Source organism: Homalodisca vitripennis, chromosome 2, assembly GCF_021130785.1.
Source record: "Homalodisca vitripennis isolate AUS2020 chromosome 2, UT_GWSS_2.1, whole genome shotgun sequence".
Taxonomy (NCBI): Eukaryota; Metazoa; Arthropoda; class Insecta; order Hemiptera; family Cicadellidae; genus Homalodisca; species Homalodisca vitripennis.
This window is the reverse complement of record NC_060208.1, coordinates 162,309,679-162,326,985: the sequence shown is the minus strand read 5'-3', so window position 1 is coordinate 162,326,985 and position 17,307 is coordinate 162,309,679. Positions and strand designations below refer to the sequence as shown.

At 31.4% G+C, this 17,307-nt stretch overlaps 1 protein-coding gene across 1 annotated transcript; it reads left to right on the top strand.

Annotated features, from left to right (window-relative positions):
- The first annotated feature begins 721 nt into the window (after positions 1-721).
- On the top strand, positions 722-11,085 carry LOC124354947 (UDP-glucosyltransferase 2-like). Its single transcript, XM_046805770.1, has 5 exons — positions 722-889; positions 4,380-5,189; positions 5,329-5,548; positions 7,781-8,000; positions 9,328-11,085. Exons 2-5 carry the CDS (start codon positions 4,380-4,382, stop codon positions 9,623-9,625), a joined length of 1,548 nt encoding a protein of 515 aa, XP_046661726.1. The 5' UTR covers positions 722-889; the 3' UTR covers positions 9,626-11,085.
- The last annotated feature ends 6,222 nt before the right edge of the window (positions 11,086-17,307 follow it).

Here is a 17,307-nt window from a genome sequence, read left to right as displayed (position 1 = left end):
CTTGATTGTTTGAATTCGGCACTATGGTGAACATCAGATATTATCACTGTCATAAGCAGCATTCGACGAAAGATGATATTTTGTTAATGCGAATATAACATTCCAGAATAAGTAATTTATGATGAGTATAATTACAGGATAAAAATACCTATGTACTTTTTTATAATATATAAGCAATTCCCATGCTAAATTTGGCATAAATCTTCTCACTAAACATAAAAACACCCAAATTTACAAATATATACCTTACTTTACAAAGTTAAGTATGTAGATCAATTTTTTTATTTCTGACTACTTACTTTGAAATTATTCATTTATTAAAAAGGTTACGAATAAAAGACATAAAAATTGGCTGAATGTAATTTATGGTAAAACTTTTACCTATATTAATTAGGTACGCAGAAATAATTATTTATCCTAGCATATTGTCCTTCAACTTCTTGATTTAAGCGTTTTCACTAAAGTAACCACGTAAATAACTAGATTTACTTTTTGCATCAAAGTAAGGAAATTAAAGTTATATAAGCACTAAGCGACAACAAACCTTTATCGCTTATTGTAATTGGGCTAAATAGTCTCAAGCTATGATAAAAATATAGCCTGAAAACAAATAATTATTTCTCAAATCCACCGTACTAACAAGGTGCTCTTTTATTTCTGGTATCTATAATTTTGCTTTAGTACTGTTAATTACATGTCAGTCATTAAAGTCATTAAAGAATTAAGAACAAGAACATAGTCATTCGAGGTTATCTGTCTGAAGTAAAGTGCTGTCAGGAATACCGTTCTGCCAATATTGCGTGACTAGTAGTGAGTAAACCATAGCAAAAAGTTTGGTCACATTATCATTCCGTGAAATTTATAGTTTATTCAATAATCACCCATCAAGGTAATATACCCTAGTAATTGATTTTGTAACTGACTAACGTAGCACACTTAAATATTAGATTTTAACATAATAAGATATTTTAGGATGTATTTTTTGCACTCTTAACTTAGATTTTTAAAGTAAATTAAATCTTTAATAAAAAATTCGTTACTTTTAATGTAATTGGAAAAATATGACTTGATCAATTTTACTTCTGTATCGATATCTCAAAAACGAACAGACCTATAAACTTGTGTATAGTGTGGAACACTGAGTTCGATTAGGATACATATTTCTCCATTGGATTTTTCTGAGCGTTACCACATATATTTACATGGTGTTATGGGTAACAATGATGTAGAAACTATTAGAAAACGATATGAATTGGTAGAATAAATAAATCTGTAAACTTGATAAATACACCCTTATAAGAGATTCACACAAGTGACATATTAGAACATGTAGCCTAACTATCCCCACACATACAAAATAACTTTATACCGACTTCGTGTTTAGATTTTTACTATTTACAAACTTATACGAAAACAAGTTTAATGAACAACTGTGATGTATCATGATATGACGCAAAAGAGTTCAAATGTACTTTAATTTCCATAAAACTTTATGTCTGCAAAAATGTATTTAATGATGCGTCACTTTTGTTTCGACCTCCTGTTTATATAGTTGTCTTTCTATATGTCCGCAGGATATCTAAAGAATATAATAAGCTATATATTTGAAATTTGCATGCAACCTCAGCGAATGGCGTACAAGATAGGAGTACGTCACATGAATAACTGTAACTTAAATATAACTTAAATATAGTTGTCTTTCTATATGTCCGCAGGATATCTAAAGAATATAATAAGCTATATATTTGAAATTTGCATGCAACCTCAGCGAATGGCGTACAAGATAGGAGTACGTCACATGAATAACTGTAACTTAAATATAGTTGTCTTTCTATATGTCCGCAGGATATCTAAAGAATATAATAAGCTATATATTTGAAATTTGCATGCAACCTCAGCGAATGGCGTACAAGATAGGAGTACGTCACATTAATAACTGTAACTTAAATATAACTTAAATATAGTTGTCTTTCTATATGTCCGCAGGATATCTAAAGAATATAATAAACTATATATTTGAAATTTGCATGCAACCTCAGCGAATGGCGTACAAGATAGGAGTACGTCACATTAATAACTGTAACTTAAATATAACTTAAATATAGTTGTCTTTCTATATGTCCGCAGGATATCTAAAGAATATAATAAACTATATATTTGAAATTTGCATGCAACCTCAGCGAATGGCGTACAAGATAGGAGTACGTCACATGAATAACTGTAACTTAAATATAGTTGTCTTTCTATATGTCCGCAGGATATCTAAAGAATATAATAAGCTATATATTTGAAATTTGCATGCAACCTCAGCGAATGGCGTACACGATAGGAGTACGTCACATGAATAACTGTAACTTAAATATAGTTGTCTTTCTATATGTCCGCAGGATATCTAAAGAATATAATAAGCTATATATTTGAAATTTGCATGCAACCTCAGCGAATGGCGTACACGATAGGAGTACGTCACATGAATAACTGTAACTTAAATATAGTTGTCTTTCTATATGTCCGCAGGATATCTAAAGAATATAATAAGCTATATATTTGAAATTTGCATGCAACCTCAGCGAATGGCGTACACGAGTACGTCACATGAATAACTGTAACTTAAATATAACATTTGACCTTATAGAATAATTTTGAGATAAATCTTAATATGTAAATTAAAACTGCAATATTAAGAGCATATTGTTAAATATCGCTTATATCCTTCGTGTTTATATATTTAGTACAACATTTTTCATCGAATAACTAAATCTGGATTGTAGTAGACTATGAAAAACATATATACACGAAAGTAATTATTTAGACAAAGAGAATCAAACTATAAGACTGCATAGCATACGAAATTAAATAGTAACTGCACGTACAATATTTCACCGATAGAGGATATTCATCAACAATAATATTTTTTAGTTATAAGGTGTAACAAAACAACAATTAGAATAAAGAGCATTAATATTGCTTCAGTCTCCAAGAAATATTCAGCATAAGAATTCATTCAATCAGAGAGAACACCAGAGACAGAGATGTTGTCAAAAAGTTGGAACATTTTTGGAGTTTTTATTGTATTCAGGATATTGCATGGTACAAAAAGCTACGCTGATGAATATATTCAGCCTCTATTTAGTCAAGATGCATAATATTCAAAGTAAATAAAAAAAACTCCCGAGTTATAGCATTGCGTGTGCGAAATAAGCGTGTGATATCAATTAAATTAAAATTCTCTTTGTTGTATTAGTCCACTTTGTACCACTAATTTGCGCGTGCGTGCGTGCGTGTGTGCGTGTGCGTGCGCGCGTGCGTGTGTGTGTGTGTGTGTGTGTGTGTGTGTGTGTTTGTGTGTATTAGAATTTTATATACATACATATGAATAGTTACATATCTATATATTAAAGAATGTTGAGTTTACGATATTTTTGTATTCTTCAAGTTTGAGGATTAAAAAATTAGCAAAATTTGAATAAAGGTCTCTACCATATTTTTACTTATACAATAACCCAACTTTAAAGTTGCATTTTGTGTAGTCATCCAACAATATTGTTCCATAAGAAAATAAACGCATAATATCGCATAACTCAGCATTTATATAATATTCCTTAGAACAAATATTTGCCAGTGTACGTAAAGCAACTATTCACAATGGTGCATTCACAGGAATATAGTAGAATTGACTTCCTTTACTAGGGCGTGGTTCATCAAAATGTCATAGAACTGTGGTAAGTAACCTTATGTTCAACAATACGTGGTACTGATTATAACTACACAATCAAGACTGGAGTTATACATTTTTTAAGATGATAACGCTCTTTGCTTGCCCTAAGAAATGGTGTTCAAGAAAACTTTGGACACCCTGAAATATTGAAATTCCATGTTTTAATAATAAGATTAAATCCTTCTATTAATAGTAACTAGATTTAAAATTTTGTTTGGATTTAATCATTTTTTTATCCTTATTCGACAGAAAAATTCATTTATGTATATATATTTATATATATAAATACACATATTATACATAATTATATATTTGTCTTTTATTTTATACATCTAAATTTATACTTAATGGTAGCAATGGACTTAATGGCAGATTGGTCTCATATTAGCTTTTAAATATGGTGGAGTAAGGATGGATATTTCTACGAACCATTTTAGCGCTACTGAGGATACATGAAACCATCCCATAACGTGGAATCAGGCGTTAGAATATTTAATAACTCCTAGATGTCGAGCAAAATATGATACATATATTTCAACCCAGATATCCTAGAGGAAGAGTTATAGAAATTCTACACCAGGTTAAATAGTATTATATACGCTGGTTTATAGAGTAGCTTACTTAGATACGTCTAATAACAATAAATATATTGCTGTTTCAGATGCTCATATCTTTACTGATCACATTGACATTCAGTTCGATATGCAGCGCAGCCCGTATCTTAGCTCTGCTAACAGTCAACTCTCGTAGCCACTTCTTGGTGATGGAGCCTCTTCTTCTGGAGCTTCACCAGAGAGGTCACCACCTTACCGTCGTCTCCAGCTTTCCTCACAAGAGACCGCTAGAAAACTATACGGACATCGATTTTTCTTCTCAATTTCCCCCGTTGATTAGTGTTTTGACTCCAGACATTTATAGAAAGAAAATATCAATGATGTTTTTAGACATAAACGTCGTAACTGGAATTCATATGGCTGCTTGTGAACAACTATTAAGAGACGAAAAGCTTTTGAATCTTCAGAATGAAACTTTTGACCTTGTAATTGGCGAAATATTCGGCTCTGATTGTTTTAACTATATTCCGTACAAATTAAAAGCTCCGTTTATCAGTTGGGTAATCAGCCCTGTGTCGGCTTGGACTTCTGATCGCACTGGGCTTCCGGACAACCCTTCTTATATACCAAATTACTTTTTGGAGTACGGATCTGAAATGAACTTATTTCAAAGAATTTACAGCACTGTGTCTTTGATTTGTGCTAAAATGCTATATAACTACTACTCAGAAATTCCAAGCCATAGACTGGCTGAAAATGTGTTCAAGGAGAAATTGCCCTCCATGGATGAAGTAAATCGTCAGACATCCTTGGTATTTGTGAACAGTCACTTTGTATTTTCACAGAGTCGACCATTTCCACCCAACGTTGTTGAAGTTGGAGGCATCCACATTAGGGGCACGCAACCTTTGCCTGAGGTAAATATTATTATGAAAGTTGTGTAAATTACTGTAAAAAGACCAACATACCAACATAGGTAGTGTTTAACATAATTAATTTCTTTCTTTAAAAAATGCCTTGAAAATATCCACTTGTATTCATAATCAAATGTTTCAGGACATAAAGTTATTTATGGACAGAGCAACACATGGTGTGATCCTGTTCAGTTTCGGGTCACTGGTGAGGGCCTCCTCGCTGCCTCCACGTGTAATCCGCATGTTCCTGGACGTATTCTCGACTTTGCCACAAAGGGTTATATTCAAGTATGAAGACGAGCTGGCTGATACACCTCCCAATGTAATGTTAAAAAAATGGCTCCCCCAATTGGATATTATAGGTATGGAGTTTTGCCCAAATAATTATTATTGCATATTAAATCTTTTTGGAGACGTACACGAAGTATAAGTTTAATAGTAGTGCTCTGCATTTTTTGTATTGTGGTAATTGTTTCTGTGACAAAACGAGAGAGCATGGCTCCCTCGAATATATTATACGAGAAGAGGCTCAATTGACTCATGAAACATTTATTAATCTTAAAATTATACAAAAGATAACGTTTCTTAAGTAATAGACATGTTATTCGATGAGAATAAGCTCTTAGGGATGTCTCATCCTATTTAGAGGGCCCTTGTGACAGCGTGATGCTAAACAATTGCCGTTGTATCTGCCTAGCTATATAGCTCAGTTGTCTGACAATGAGATAGTGTATTGTAACTAAGTTCGTTAGGAGACTTAAATAAACATCCAAACATAAACTAGCTCTAAATATTTCTAGAGTAGTCTTAATTTCAAACAAGTAAGCTATTTGTTTAGTTACATATTCTTGTAAAAATATTAATATTATATCTAAATTTTAATATTACATTGTCATCATGCGTTCCCAAACTATCGTGTAGAGAGGCACACTATATATTTTTCCAAGTTTGGATGGGTAACAATGAAAAAAGAGCAAATTTGTAATCTTCATTCTAGGCTTAATACACAAATTTACTACACAATCTTCCACGTCAAAGGGTTAGTGCATCGTAGATTCAAAACAGCATAATGCATTACAATGTTTGTTTTAAAGCAATCCTTGGTATGGTAAATTAAGTTTAGGTATATATCAAAGTAGCTTTTTATTAGAATAAGAGATGTTAAGCGTAGTGATTTTAACACAAATTATTACTTTAGACATTTCTTCAGATAGAATACAAAATCTGAAAGTATATAATAAGTATTTAAGTTAAAGTAAAGTGCGACGTAGGCCCTAGTATAAAAGTTAATAAACTCCAATAATGATATTGTATTGTTTTAAATTGTATTACAGTTGTGATGTTTATATTTTTATGTATTAAAAATGTCATGATTTTCTCATTACGTGAACTGAATGTCAATGAAATGAAAACTTTTTATATAGTATTAATGTTCTGATGTTTTAAAATTTAACAAAGGAAGTATTTGAGTGTTAATATTCATTCTATTTAGCATTTATATTATACAAAAATCAAATATATTAATGAAGTTTCATAATAATATAAAAAAAAGAAAATAGAAAGGCAGTTGCGGGACTAACTGACAGAAGTGAATACTATTTAAAATAATATGAATCTGAATTCTTTAACATAATAAAGTTTTATATTTCCTATTATTATGTAATATTTTTTATATTGTACATATTACAGTTATCACTGACTTCTAAATATTAAACTAATAAATATTTATAGGTTTTCATTAGTATCGTTTAGTTTCTACAATTTGGTCAGTATAATTTTCACTACGATCTTGTATTTCCGAAATAATTACTTCATTTTCACTGTCATTTATTATATTCTATGAATTAGACTTCTTGAATAAAGTATTCATTTAACTTCTTGAATAAAGACTTGCTAAATATCTTGTTAACACAGTACCTATTATTGTTGTTCCCGTTGTACTTATATTTTTATCGTTTGAAATTATTGATTTTAATTTATCTTTTAATAAGTCCAAACGTCAATAGCTTAGACGTTTCTTCAGAAAAATGTGTACTAATATCTGTTTTTTCTTAATTTATTTTTTAAGTGAACGTAAGGTAATGCCTAATGTAATGGAATAACAGTTATAATTTTAATCAACAGAAAGACTAATTCTGTCACTTCAACAAGAAGCGACATTAACCTATCACTAGCACGGCTGGATAGACATTGATAGGAACGGCAAATTTCACTGACTTCAAAATGGCAGCGATAGTCCCGCCTCTAGCGGCTACAGTGCGCATATGCGTGATGCGTGAGTTGATGCAGATGAACGCCGGGGAGTTTACATCCAACAACTTTTTATGAATATATAAACTACTAAATTACATTCATGTTTTATATTTTAGTAGGAATGCAATCCCCTATTTAATTAAATTTTAAAATCTTTTAATTATTTAATTTTTTTAATTTTGAAATTTGGGTTAACTCATGATCAATAGAAAATTAGTAATAGGAGAATTGTAAAACATGTAAATAGGGTTAACTTTTAAACTTAATTTTAGTTCATATAATTAATAGAGCACATGCCATGTGATATTGAATGTATAATAATTCATCATGTGATATTCTAGCCCATCCCAATGTTAGAGCAGTTATTTCACATGGTGGCTTAGCCAGCACTACAGAAGCAGTGCATTTCGGAAAGCCACTAGTGGCCATACCTTTCTTCGGCGACCAGTTTCAGAACGCGAACAACGTAGTGCGCCATGGTTGTGGCGTCTTGCTTGACATAGCCAGTATCTCAGAGCGTGACATTTCGAATGCTCTCGCGGCAGTTCTAAATGACTCAAGGTGAGTTATGATTATATTTTATTATAATACCTTAACGATATCAATAGTTTTCTGGAACTTGATACGTGCTTTCTATGTATGGCCTCTCTTTTAATTGATCTATCGGTCGACAACATTCACACACATGCAGTCCACACTCACACATATACAGAGGATTAGGACCGTCCATCGAGTCACCCACTGAGGCCCCTCCAGTCTCTTACTTATCTCAATCGATCGACACCACTTACACAAACGCAGTCTAAAATCATACAAACACAGATGATTAGGGAAGTCCACCGAGTCACCCACTGAGGCATATACCCCTCCTGTCTCTCCCTATCTCAATCGATCGACAAAATTAACACACACGCAGTCTACAATCACAACACTAAGGAGATTAAGATCGTCCACGAGTCACCCACTGAGGCATATGCCCCTTCTGTCCCTCCCTATCTCAATCGATCGACAACACTCATACACACGCAGTCTACACTCACAAAACTCCCAGTTATTGGATTTTCATCAAATCAAATCAAACTCAAATGCATAAGTTCGAATAAACATATAATAGTACACTTATATGGACGAAATTTGTTCTACATGCGTCACAAGGCTTGTGCGTGGTGATTCTACTACTTATATGATACTTGTAATATTCTAAAATTATTCATACTATTGAAAATTAAAATTAATCCTATACTAATTTTATACTTGTTTAATTTAAACCTTGTGGAACAAGTAATAAATAAAGAATTTAACCTTTGTAGTCACTAATGAATGCAGACAAATAAAAACACACCTGTTAGTTAGTAACTGGTTGAGTAATTGAGTTTGAGTAACTTCTGGGATAATGATAATAATCTGGAGAATGGAGGAATAATCTGGAAATTGTTAAAAATGTAACAGTCAGACAGAGAAGTGATATTTTAAGCTGCCATTTGGAAAAGACATAAATTTAATAATTAGGAAATAATGTAATACAGTAATGTTTATCTCTTATATTGTTTTGAACACGTTTATACTTAAAAAAACTCTTAAAATTGTTGTGTTTGGTCTAATTTTCCTTACATTAACACAACCCAATTCAGAAATTACAATTGTCTTTTGAATTGTTAGCTATTTAAACTTTACCTGCAACTATTAAGTGCACCTACCTGCATACTATTAAGTAAAAAACATATATTTCAAGTATCACATAATGATTACTATTAAAATGTTTAAGCACAGTTGATATATAATATATTGTGATTATAATAAGATAAAATTAATGATATGATAAGATTAATAACGACATTCGTATATTAATCACGTGAATTTTTCTTAAAAAAAAAAAAAAACATTTCAGATACAAAGATAACATGAGGAGATTGTCACAGCAGTTCCGAGACAGACCGATGACAGCGCTGCAGACAGCAGTGTACTGGACAGAGTACGTCATCAGGCACCAGGGGGCGCCACACTTGCGCCCAGCTTCTGTGAATCTGCCGCTCTACCAGTACCTACTACTTGACGTCATCGCTGTCCTCGTTACATCCCTGATTGTTATGGTCTTTGTAATATACGGTTTTGTGCACTTTATGTACTTACGCTTGAAAACAATTACACATCGAATAAGAATTTCTAAAATCAAAAAGACTAATTAGGCTAACATATTATTTAAATTCGTAATTTTGTCTTCTTTTATTGGTCCAATTTCGTTGTTTCATTATTAGTTATTAATATTAATGCATTACTATGTACTGCATATTTAGCTTCATTATTCACACCAAACACATTTTCACGCTTTTAATTTAGCAAAGCGATGATGGCCAGTGTAAATAATTACATCAATTATGATTTTTAGTACTTTATAATTAAATTCCAATGTGACAATTAAACAATAATAACATGTTTAAGGTTACCTTGTAAGTTATTGTATCATTCATATTGTTTTGCTTTTTACTACATATTTTATATTTATAAAATCTAAGATAATTTGCTACAGTTCAAGTAAAGGCAAAAATTTTAAAGATAATTAAAAAAATAAATGTTTACAGTTATTGTAATAAATCATAGTAATAATGACTAATCAGATGAACATAGAACTAATATTGTCAGTATAACCACTGTTAGTAGTTAATAATCAAGTTATCACAATTACGGATGGTAAGTAACAAATGTTTAAAAACATACATGAGGTTTCCTCGCTCTATTTACGGTTGTAGTAGTTTCTCGCCATTAAAACTCAATAATTTCATTGGTTAAGGTAATGTTGTTATTGATAAACTACCTTAAATCTGACATATTATTTCAATTTGCAAGTAAATTAAATTATTAGCTTTGAAATGCTAAAACAAGTCGTTATTACTGTCAAGAATGGTCATTAAAAGTAGGATGTTTTATTGTACAGATCATATGCAACTTTTACGTTTGTAACGCAAGACAAAACTGCATTTTACAATTAAATTTGTACGTTGTTAAAAAAAATGTTACGTTGTTACATGGTGAAATGCGTTTCTTGTGCTGGACACGCATTTTTATAGTCCTTTGGGAATTATCGTATCGATATCTTATATTTCGTAGTTTATTGCTTTAAATGTGCTAAATATCACTAGTAATATACTGATTGATCATTATTACAACAAAAGAATGATGTTTCTTACAATATTGACACGAATTACACAAATACAATAAAGTGTGAAGTGTAAAGTCATGAAAGTGTATGCAATGTCCAATGTGATATCTATAGAACTACGTAACATATACTGTGTTTTTAAAAGTTTAAAATTATTACATATGTTTACTAAAAATAAAAACGTTAAGTTAGTAAAAACCTACTTTAAATTTAGTAAATATATAGTTGTATAGACTACTTTTAGAAATATTGAACGTTACTTAATATTACAAGTAAAAATTGCCAAGTAAAGGTCATTAAGTCGTGTTCATACCAATTCTCTTTGGTAATGGTTTATTATTTTTTTTGTTTAAAATTGTATAGTAAGTTTTACATGAAGAACAGTGATTTAATTTGTGTAGTTAATAATTTATAAAATAAGTAATTAACTAATAGCTTAATTAATTACTTACCTGATTTTGTAAATACAAAGAAGGCGTTTTCAATTTACCCTATTTATTTTTGACTTTACGTTTAGAAATATTTTGGTTTTGTTGGCGGTAACACATTTTAACGGTGTTTAATGCCACAGGCACCATATGTACTTTGCAAATAGAATTATTGGCAACTAAATAAATATTAATAATATAACCTCCTATAATAATAAGTATTAAAACTTCCCCAAGCTTTATAAACACATATTCTCGTAATTAATATAATCCACAAATGAATTACATAAATTAGATTAATGGATTATACAGAAAATTCGGAACCATCTATAGTTAACATATTTTATATAAAAAGCAATCATACTGGTAAATTAAAAAAATTAAGTATATTATTCAAATTTAACAGATAATGGTTTAATATGTACGAGTAAAAGATGCAATGCTACAGCAAGATGTTTTCATATAAATGCATAAATATCTGAGAAATATTAAAAAATGATAATTTTTAAATGAAAGATAGAAGTGTATTCAAGTGTTTCTTTTTAAATTTAATTAAATTTATGTTTTTACAAGTTTAACAAAGTTTTGTTAAGTAATATAACAAGTTAAGTATTATCTTGAAAAGCTGATTCACGTCAAAGCAACGACTTAAAAAACGTTTTCAAATAATCCTTGGATGAATCAAAGGTAAGCTTACCAAAAAGGAAACTTTACAGAATTTCTAACATCCATATTATATTCATTTTCAAAACTATTTCACTAAATATTAAGTCAAACCAAATAATGGAGTGTGTGATACAATAAATAAATGTTAATCTAAGTAGAAGTATATTAACTGGTGCAGATGCAAAAGTAGCCAGGAAATGTCAAGCTAGGCTCCTGTAGGGGTGTGGATCCGGCGCAGTCAGTGGTGGAGATAATTAAATAATTATCGCAGCACAATCTGACCTGTAGAAAACAGGGTACTCACTGAACCGAGACCTCCATCAACACGTACCAAAAATTAATTGCTCGCTTTGCTAAGAACTGAAAATGTAGTTTTATTTTGTTATTAGGAACCTGAAAACGGAAAAATTCGGTTTTAATAGTCTCAATGCTATTGTATTAAAAAATTGCATAAGTAATTTCCCTTATATTAACTTAATTTACACATTTAATTTTGTAAGAGTTAAATTTCCCAAAATTTTGAACCAAAGTGTAGTATCTATTCTTAAACAAATCTTCAATAATAATTAAGAGCAAGTTAATTTTATATACTTATTTTTAAAATCATAGACAAAATTATATTTATTAATCATAGAGTACTGGTGGCGAGAGAAAAGAAGAGACCTGGCCCGCTTCGCCCCACAGTCAACCCTGCGAATTGTTTATCCTAGCAATGGAGTTATTTGTTTTCAGTAATGTGGCATTCCTGCAGTGTGTAACTCATTTTAGACATTATTTTCTTTTGACGTGGTATTTGTAAAGCTGTTGAAGCAAATTTTTTTTATCCAATTACAAATGTTCCTATTTTTTTTGCGTAAGAGGTTTTTTGTTTACTGTATATTGTGTTAGTGAGTAAGGTATCAATGTTAAATTTTATATACATAAAAGCACTACATTTACATTATACATATATGAACATTAGTAATTGTTATCTTAACAATACAAAAATCTTCAATGTCAGCAATTCATTCCTTTAATTATTGTTTGTTTACAACCACTGTAGAGCCTAATTATTAGAACTTAGTACAAACATAAATTTTGCTCAATTTTAATTGATCAAAACAGTACCGTCATTTAAATTATCTTATTAAACATAACAATTAGGCCGCAAATTAATCAAAACAGTGAAACAATAATGGAATTACGAAACAAGGCGCGGCAACATACTAGTAGTAGCGCCTGCAATTTTTAGATTAGCCAGAATCCAGGTCTCTTCTTTTTTCTCGCCATCAGTAAGTTAACGTTATATAATTTTTTTTTAAATTATAGACAAAATTACTAAATTACATTTAGTGAGATATTTGGAAAATATGAATTTGAAAGTAAAACGTAATATGGTAGCAGGAACATCAACAGCTTTACTCAAAGTAAAAACACAATATAATATGATTAATAAATGCGTAATACATCTGTACTGAAGTTTTAGTTCCAGAAACATTTGAGTTGTTAGAACACTACATTCTGTTATTTAAGTTTGATGGTATAGATATTAGAGGAACTACAATAAACTGTACTGAAATTGTTTTGTGTAACGAATCAGATCAAAATACACATGTACTGAACTATCCTCTTGTAAGGGAGTGAGGCTTTGTTGACACAACGCTTGGTTTTGACAAAAAGTTTGTTTTAAGTAATAAAGAAAGATTTACTTTAAACATTTTTTGGCATCCGAAGTTCTTTTATGGACAACAAAGCAATTATTTTAAGACAATAATTTTGTACTTATATAAAACCTTCTAAAAGATTTAAATGGTGGTGTTTAATGAAAGATACTTATTACCAAAATATATCAATTACATTTGTGAAAAGATGTTGTTACAATAGCAATTTAATGTTAAAAGAATGGGTTGAGGTTTAAAGCAGTGTTTTATTACCATAAAAAACAATAAAGTTTTTTTTGTTCATATATTTATATTTACGTTTATAATAGGTTTTTCTTTATAATTCTGTAGCTTATAAAATACAATAGCTTAAAAGGTATACACAGGTTATTTAATCCATGTTACTAGTAGTAAAATATTTTACTACATAGGAAACGAGATGGCATAGGAAGCTGAATAAAAGAGCTGAAGATAAGCGGGTTGGACTATGACATCGTTTGTTTTTGTCTTATCGTACCGTCATGATTATGCTTGTAAAGCGTTAAATTCCTAATATCTTTTCTTTTTATGTTTTGTACTGATTGTATGGAATGAATATAATTGTTTCAGTTAAGGGCCTTTTTGTTAGTCCAAACCAAACCACTCAAACGTTTCTATAGATTTGTAATATACATTAAATATATATGAGAATCGTATTAGCTGATGTTGGCAACAATTAGCTACGTACTATTTGATAAACTTTTGACCGCTACTATCTTCACAATAAATAATTTGCGTAAGTGGCAATAGCCTAATTATTTTCAATAAACATTAAATCACAAAAAATATTTGCTCCGCCGGGACTCGAACCCGGATCTCTCACTTGCCGGGTGAATGTGCTACCGTTACACCACACAGCCCTTCCTTTTTACGATTGAATTATTTTGTATGTGGCCGTATCTGTCACATATGCGTTGAAATAAACAAACTAACATGTGATCGGAAGACCAAATACCTGTCAAATGACTTTTGTTTACATTTATTCAATTTGTATAAGTGGCCTAATGTATTTTCAATAAACGTTGAATCGCAAAAAGTACTTGCTCCGCCGGGAGTCGAATCCGGATCTCTCACTTGCCGGGTGAATGTGCTACCATTACACCACAGAGCGCTTACTTTTTCCGATTCAATTATTTTGTATTTGGCCGTATCTGTCACATATGCGTTTAAATAAGCAAACTAACATATGATCGGAAGACCGAACACCTGTCAAACGACTTTTATTTACATGAAATTGTATAAATGGCAATAGCCTTATTTAATTTCAATAAACAAAATAATTGAATCGGAAAAAGTAAGCGCTCTGTGGTGTAATGGTAGCACATTCACCCGGCAAGTGAGAGATCCGGGTTCGACTCCCGGCGGAGCAAGTACTTTTTGTGATTCAATGTTTATTGAAATTAAATAAGGCTATTGCCATTTATATAATTTCATGTAAATAAAAGTCGTTTGACAGGTGTTCGGTCTTCCGATCATATGTTAGTTTGCTTATTTAAACGCATATGTGACAGATACGGCCAAATACAAAATAATTGAATCGGAAAAAGTATATATATATATATATATATATATATATATATATATATATATATACAAGGTGTTTGAAAAGTCTGGGTACGGCTTAATATTTTACAAACCATAGCAGATAACATCTATAAACTTTGCACAGTGTCATATGGCTGTGTAAACTATTTTTCCTTGCTATTACCATGACATGCCAACCATGGGGGGACGGCCCACAGAGGAAAACATGGAAATTTTAAATTAAAGCATGGGTCGAGTGATACCTCAGTAAGATTAGTATTTATAAAAAATAACACAAATTTAATTCAAAAATTAAGAGGTACGTTAAAAGATAAAAAAAACTCACTTAGTAGAGTTGAATGCCGCAAACCGCATCTCAAAAGGTGTATCCAATCAGAAATGGCGGGTTGTTTTAGGTACACATTGAGAAGTACATTATGCGCTGCCATTTCTGACTGGATCGTCATATTCTGATGCGGTAGGCGGCGTTTCACTCTACTAACCAATGTGTTTTCACAGACATTTTTAATTAGCAAATGATGTCATAAATGTATAACACAATAAATAAAACTAAAATGAATTCGTCGTACTTACGTTTATGGATTAACATAGTTACACACTAGCAACGCTATTGTATTCACTATGTGAAAATAAAATCTTAGAACAAAGTAATTACTTATTAATAATTTGCAACTAACCTTTTATTTACAATAAATGTTCAAATATTGTTCTCCCATTGCTGTTTGACAGTGAGCTAGCTGGTTGAAGTATCCATCCATAACGTTGCGTAGTATTTCAGGAGGTATTTCTGCCGCTTCATGTAATATTCTTTGTCTTAAGTCGTTTATGTCATAAGACTTGGTTTGATAAACTTTATTTTTTAAATATCCCCAAAAGAAGTAATCTAATGGTGACAGGTCTGGTGATCTCCGACCTATCCACTGTTCTGGAAATGTTTGGTCCAAAAGGACACGTACGTTTATTGCATAATGAGGGGGCGCTCCATCTTGTTGGAACCAAATAGAATAAAAATTTAATCCCAAATTTCGGATAGCTGGAACAATTCTGTCAACCAACAAGTTGCGGTAAGTATCCCCATTTAGATTTCCATCGATAATAAAAGGACCGATTACATTGGATCCTCAGGCCTGACCAAACATCCACTTTTTGTGGATATTGGGTGTGACCTTATCTCGTCCAGTGAAGATTTGTATCTGACCAGTACCGACAGTTATGTCGGTTGAGATTTCCATTTACAAAAAAAAATTGCTTCGTCTGAAAAACAATGTTGTTAACAAAATTCGGGTCTGTATGAAACTTTTGCATCATTGTATCGCAGTATTCGATACGTCTATCAAAATCGTCCTCGGTTAGTACATGTACAAGATGTACATTGTAACGCTGGTAATTGTTAGAATTTAAAATTTTCCATAGAGAATATGAACTAATGTTTATACTCAGTAGCAAGATTCCTGGTAGTCGAATGTGGCTCTTCAATGACTGTTACAAGAACGTCGGTAGCCATGTCCTCATTAGTCGCTGTTTTAGGTCTGCCACTGCGACGATCTTTTACAGTTGCATTTTCTTCGAAACGGCGGACGGTGGTTATTCGAAACACCATTTTTTGAAATAGGTGGTCTGTTCGGAAATCTTTCATGAAATAAATCTGCTACGGTTTGGTAAGAGCGCTTGAGGTCACCATATCCCCCCATAATGAGTATATTAATTCTGTCAATGTCAGATAATTCCATTTCTCTTTCGGCACTAACTTGAAATTCAAAAATTTTAAACTAAAAACAACTAACACTGTACGTGCACTCACAAAAAATCTGAAAGAACTGAGAACGGACAATGTGATTTCCCGTAACAGGAGTTAATAGATGTGGGACTTTGTCAGTTGTTGATAACAACCTGAAATGATAAGGAGGGAAAACCCAGGTCATTAGAAAGTGACAGCATCCATGAATGGAAACTTTTACAATAGTAAACATCCAAGTTCCTCTTAAATAAATTAGTTTAAACATTTAAAAATGTTAAAGTGGATAATATCAATACTTAAGTTCTACCATTGTTCTTTTTTGGTGAAATAGTTAACTTACCTCTTAATTTTTGAATTAAATTTGTGTTATTTTTTATAAATACTAATCTTACTGACGTATCACTCGACCCATGCTTTAATTTAAGATTTCCATGTTTTCCTCTGTGGGCCGTCCCCCCATAGTAGGCATGTCATGGTAACAGCAAGGAAAAATAGTTTACGTAGCCATATGACACTGTGCAAAGTTTATAGATGTTATCTGCTATGGTTTGTAAAATATTAAGCTGTACCCAGACTTTTCAAACACCTTGTATATATATATATATATATATACTAGCTGACCCAGCAAACGTTGTTTTGCCATATACATTATTGT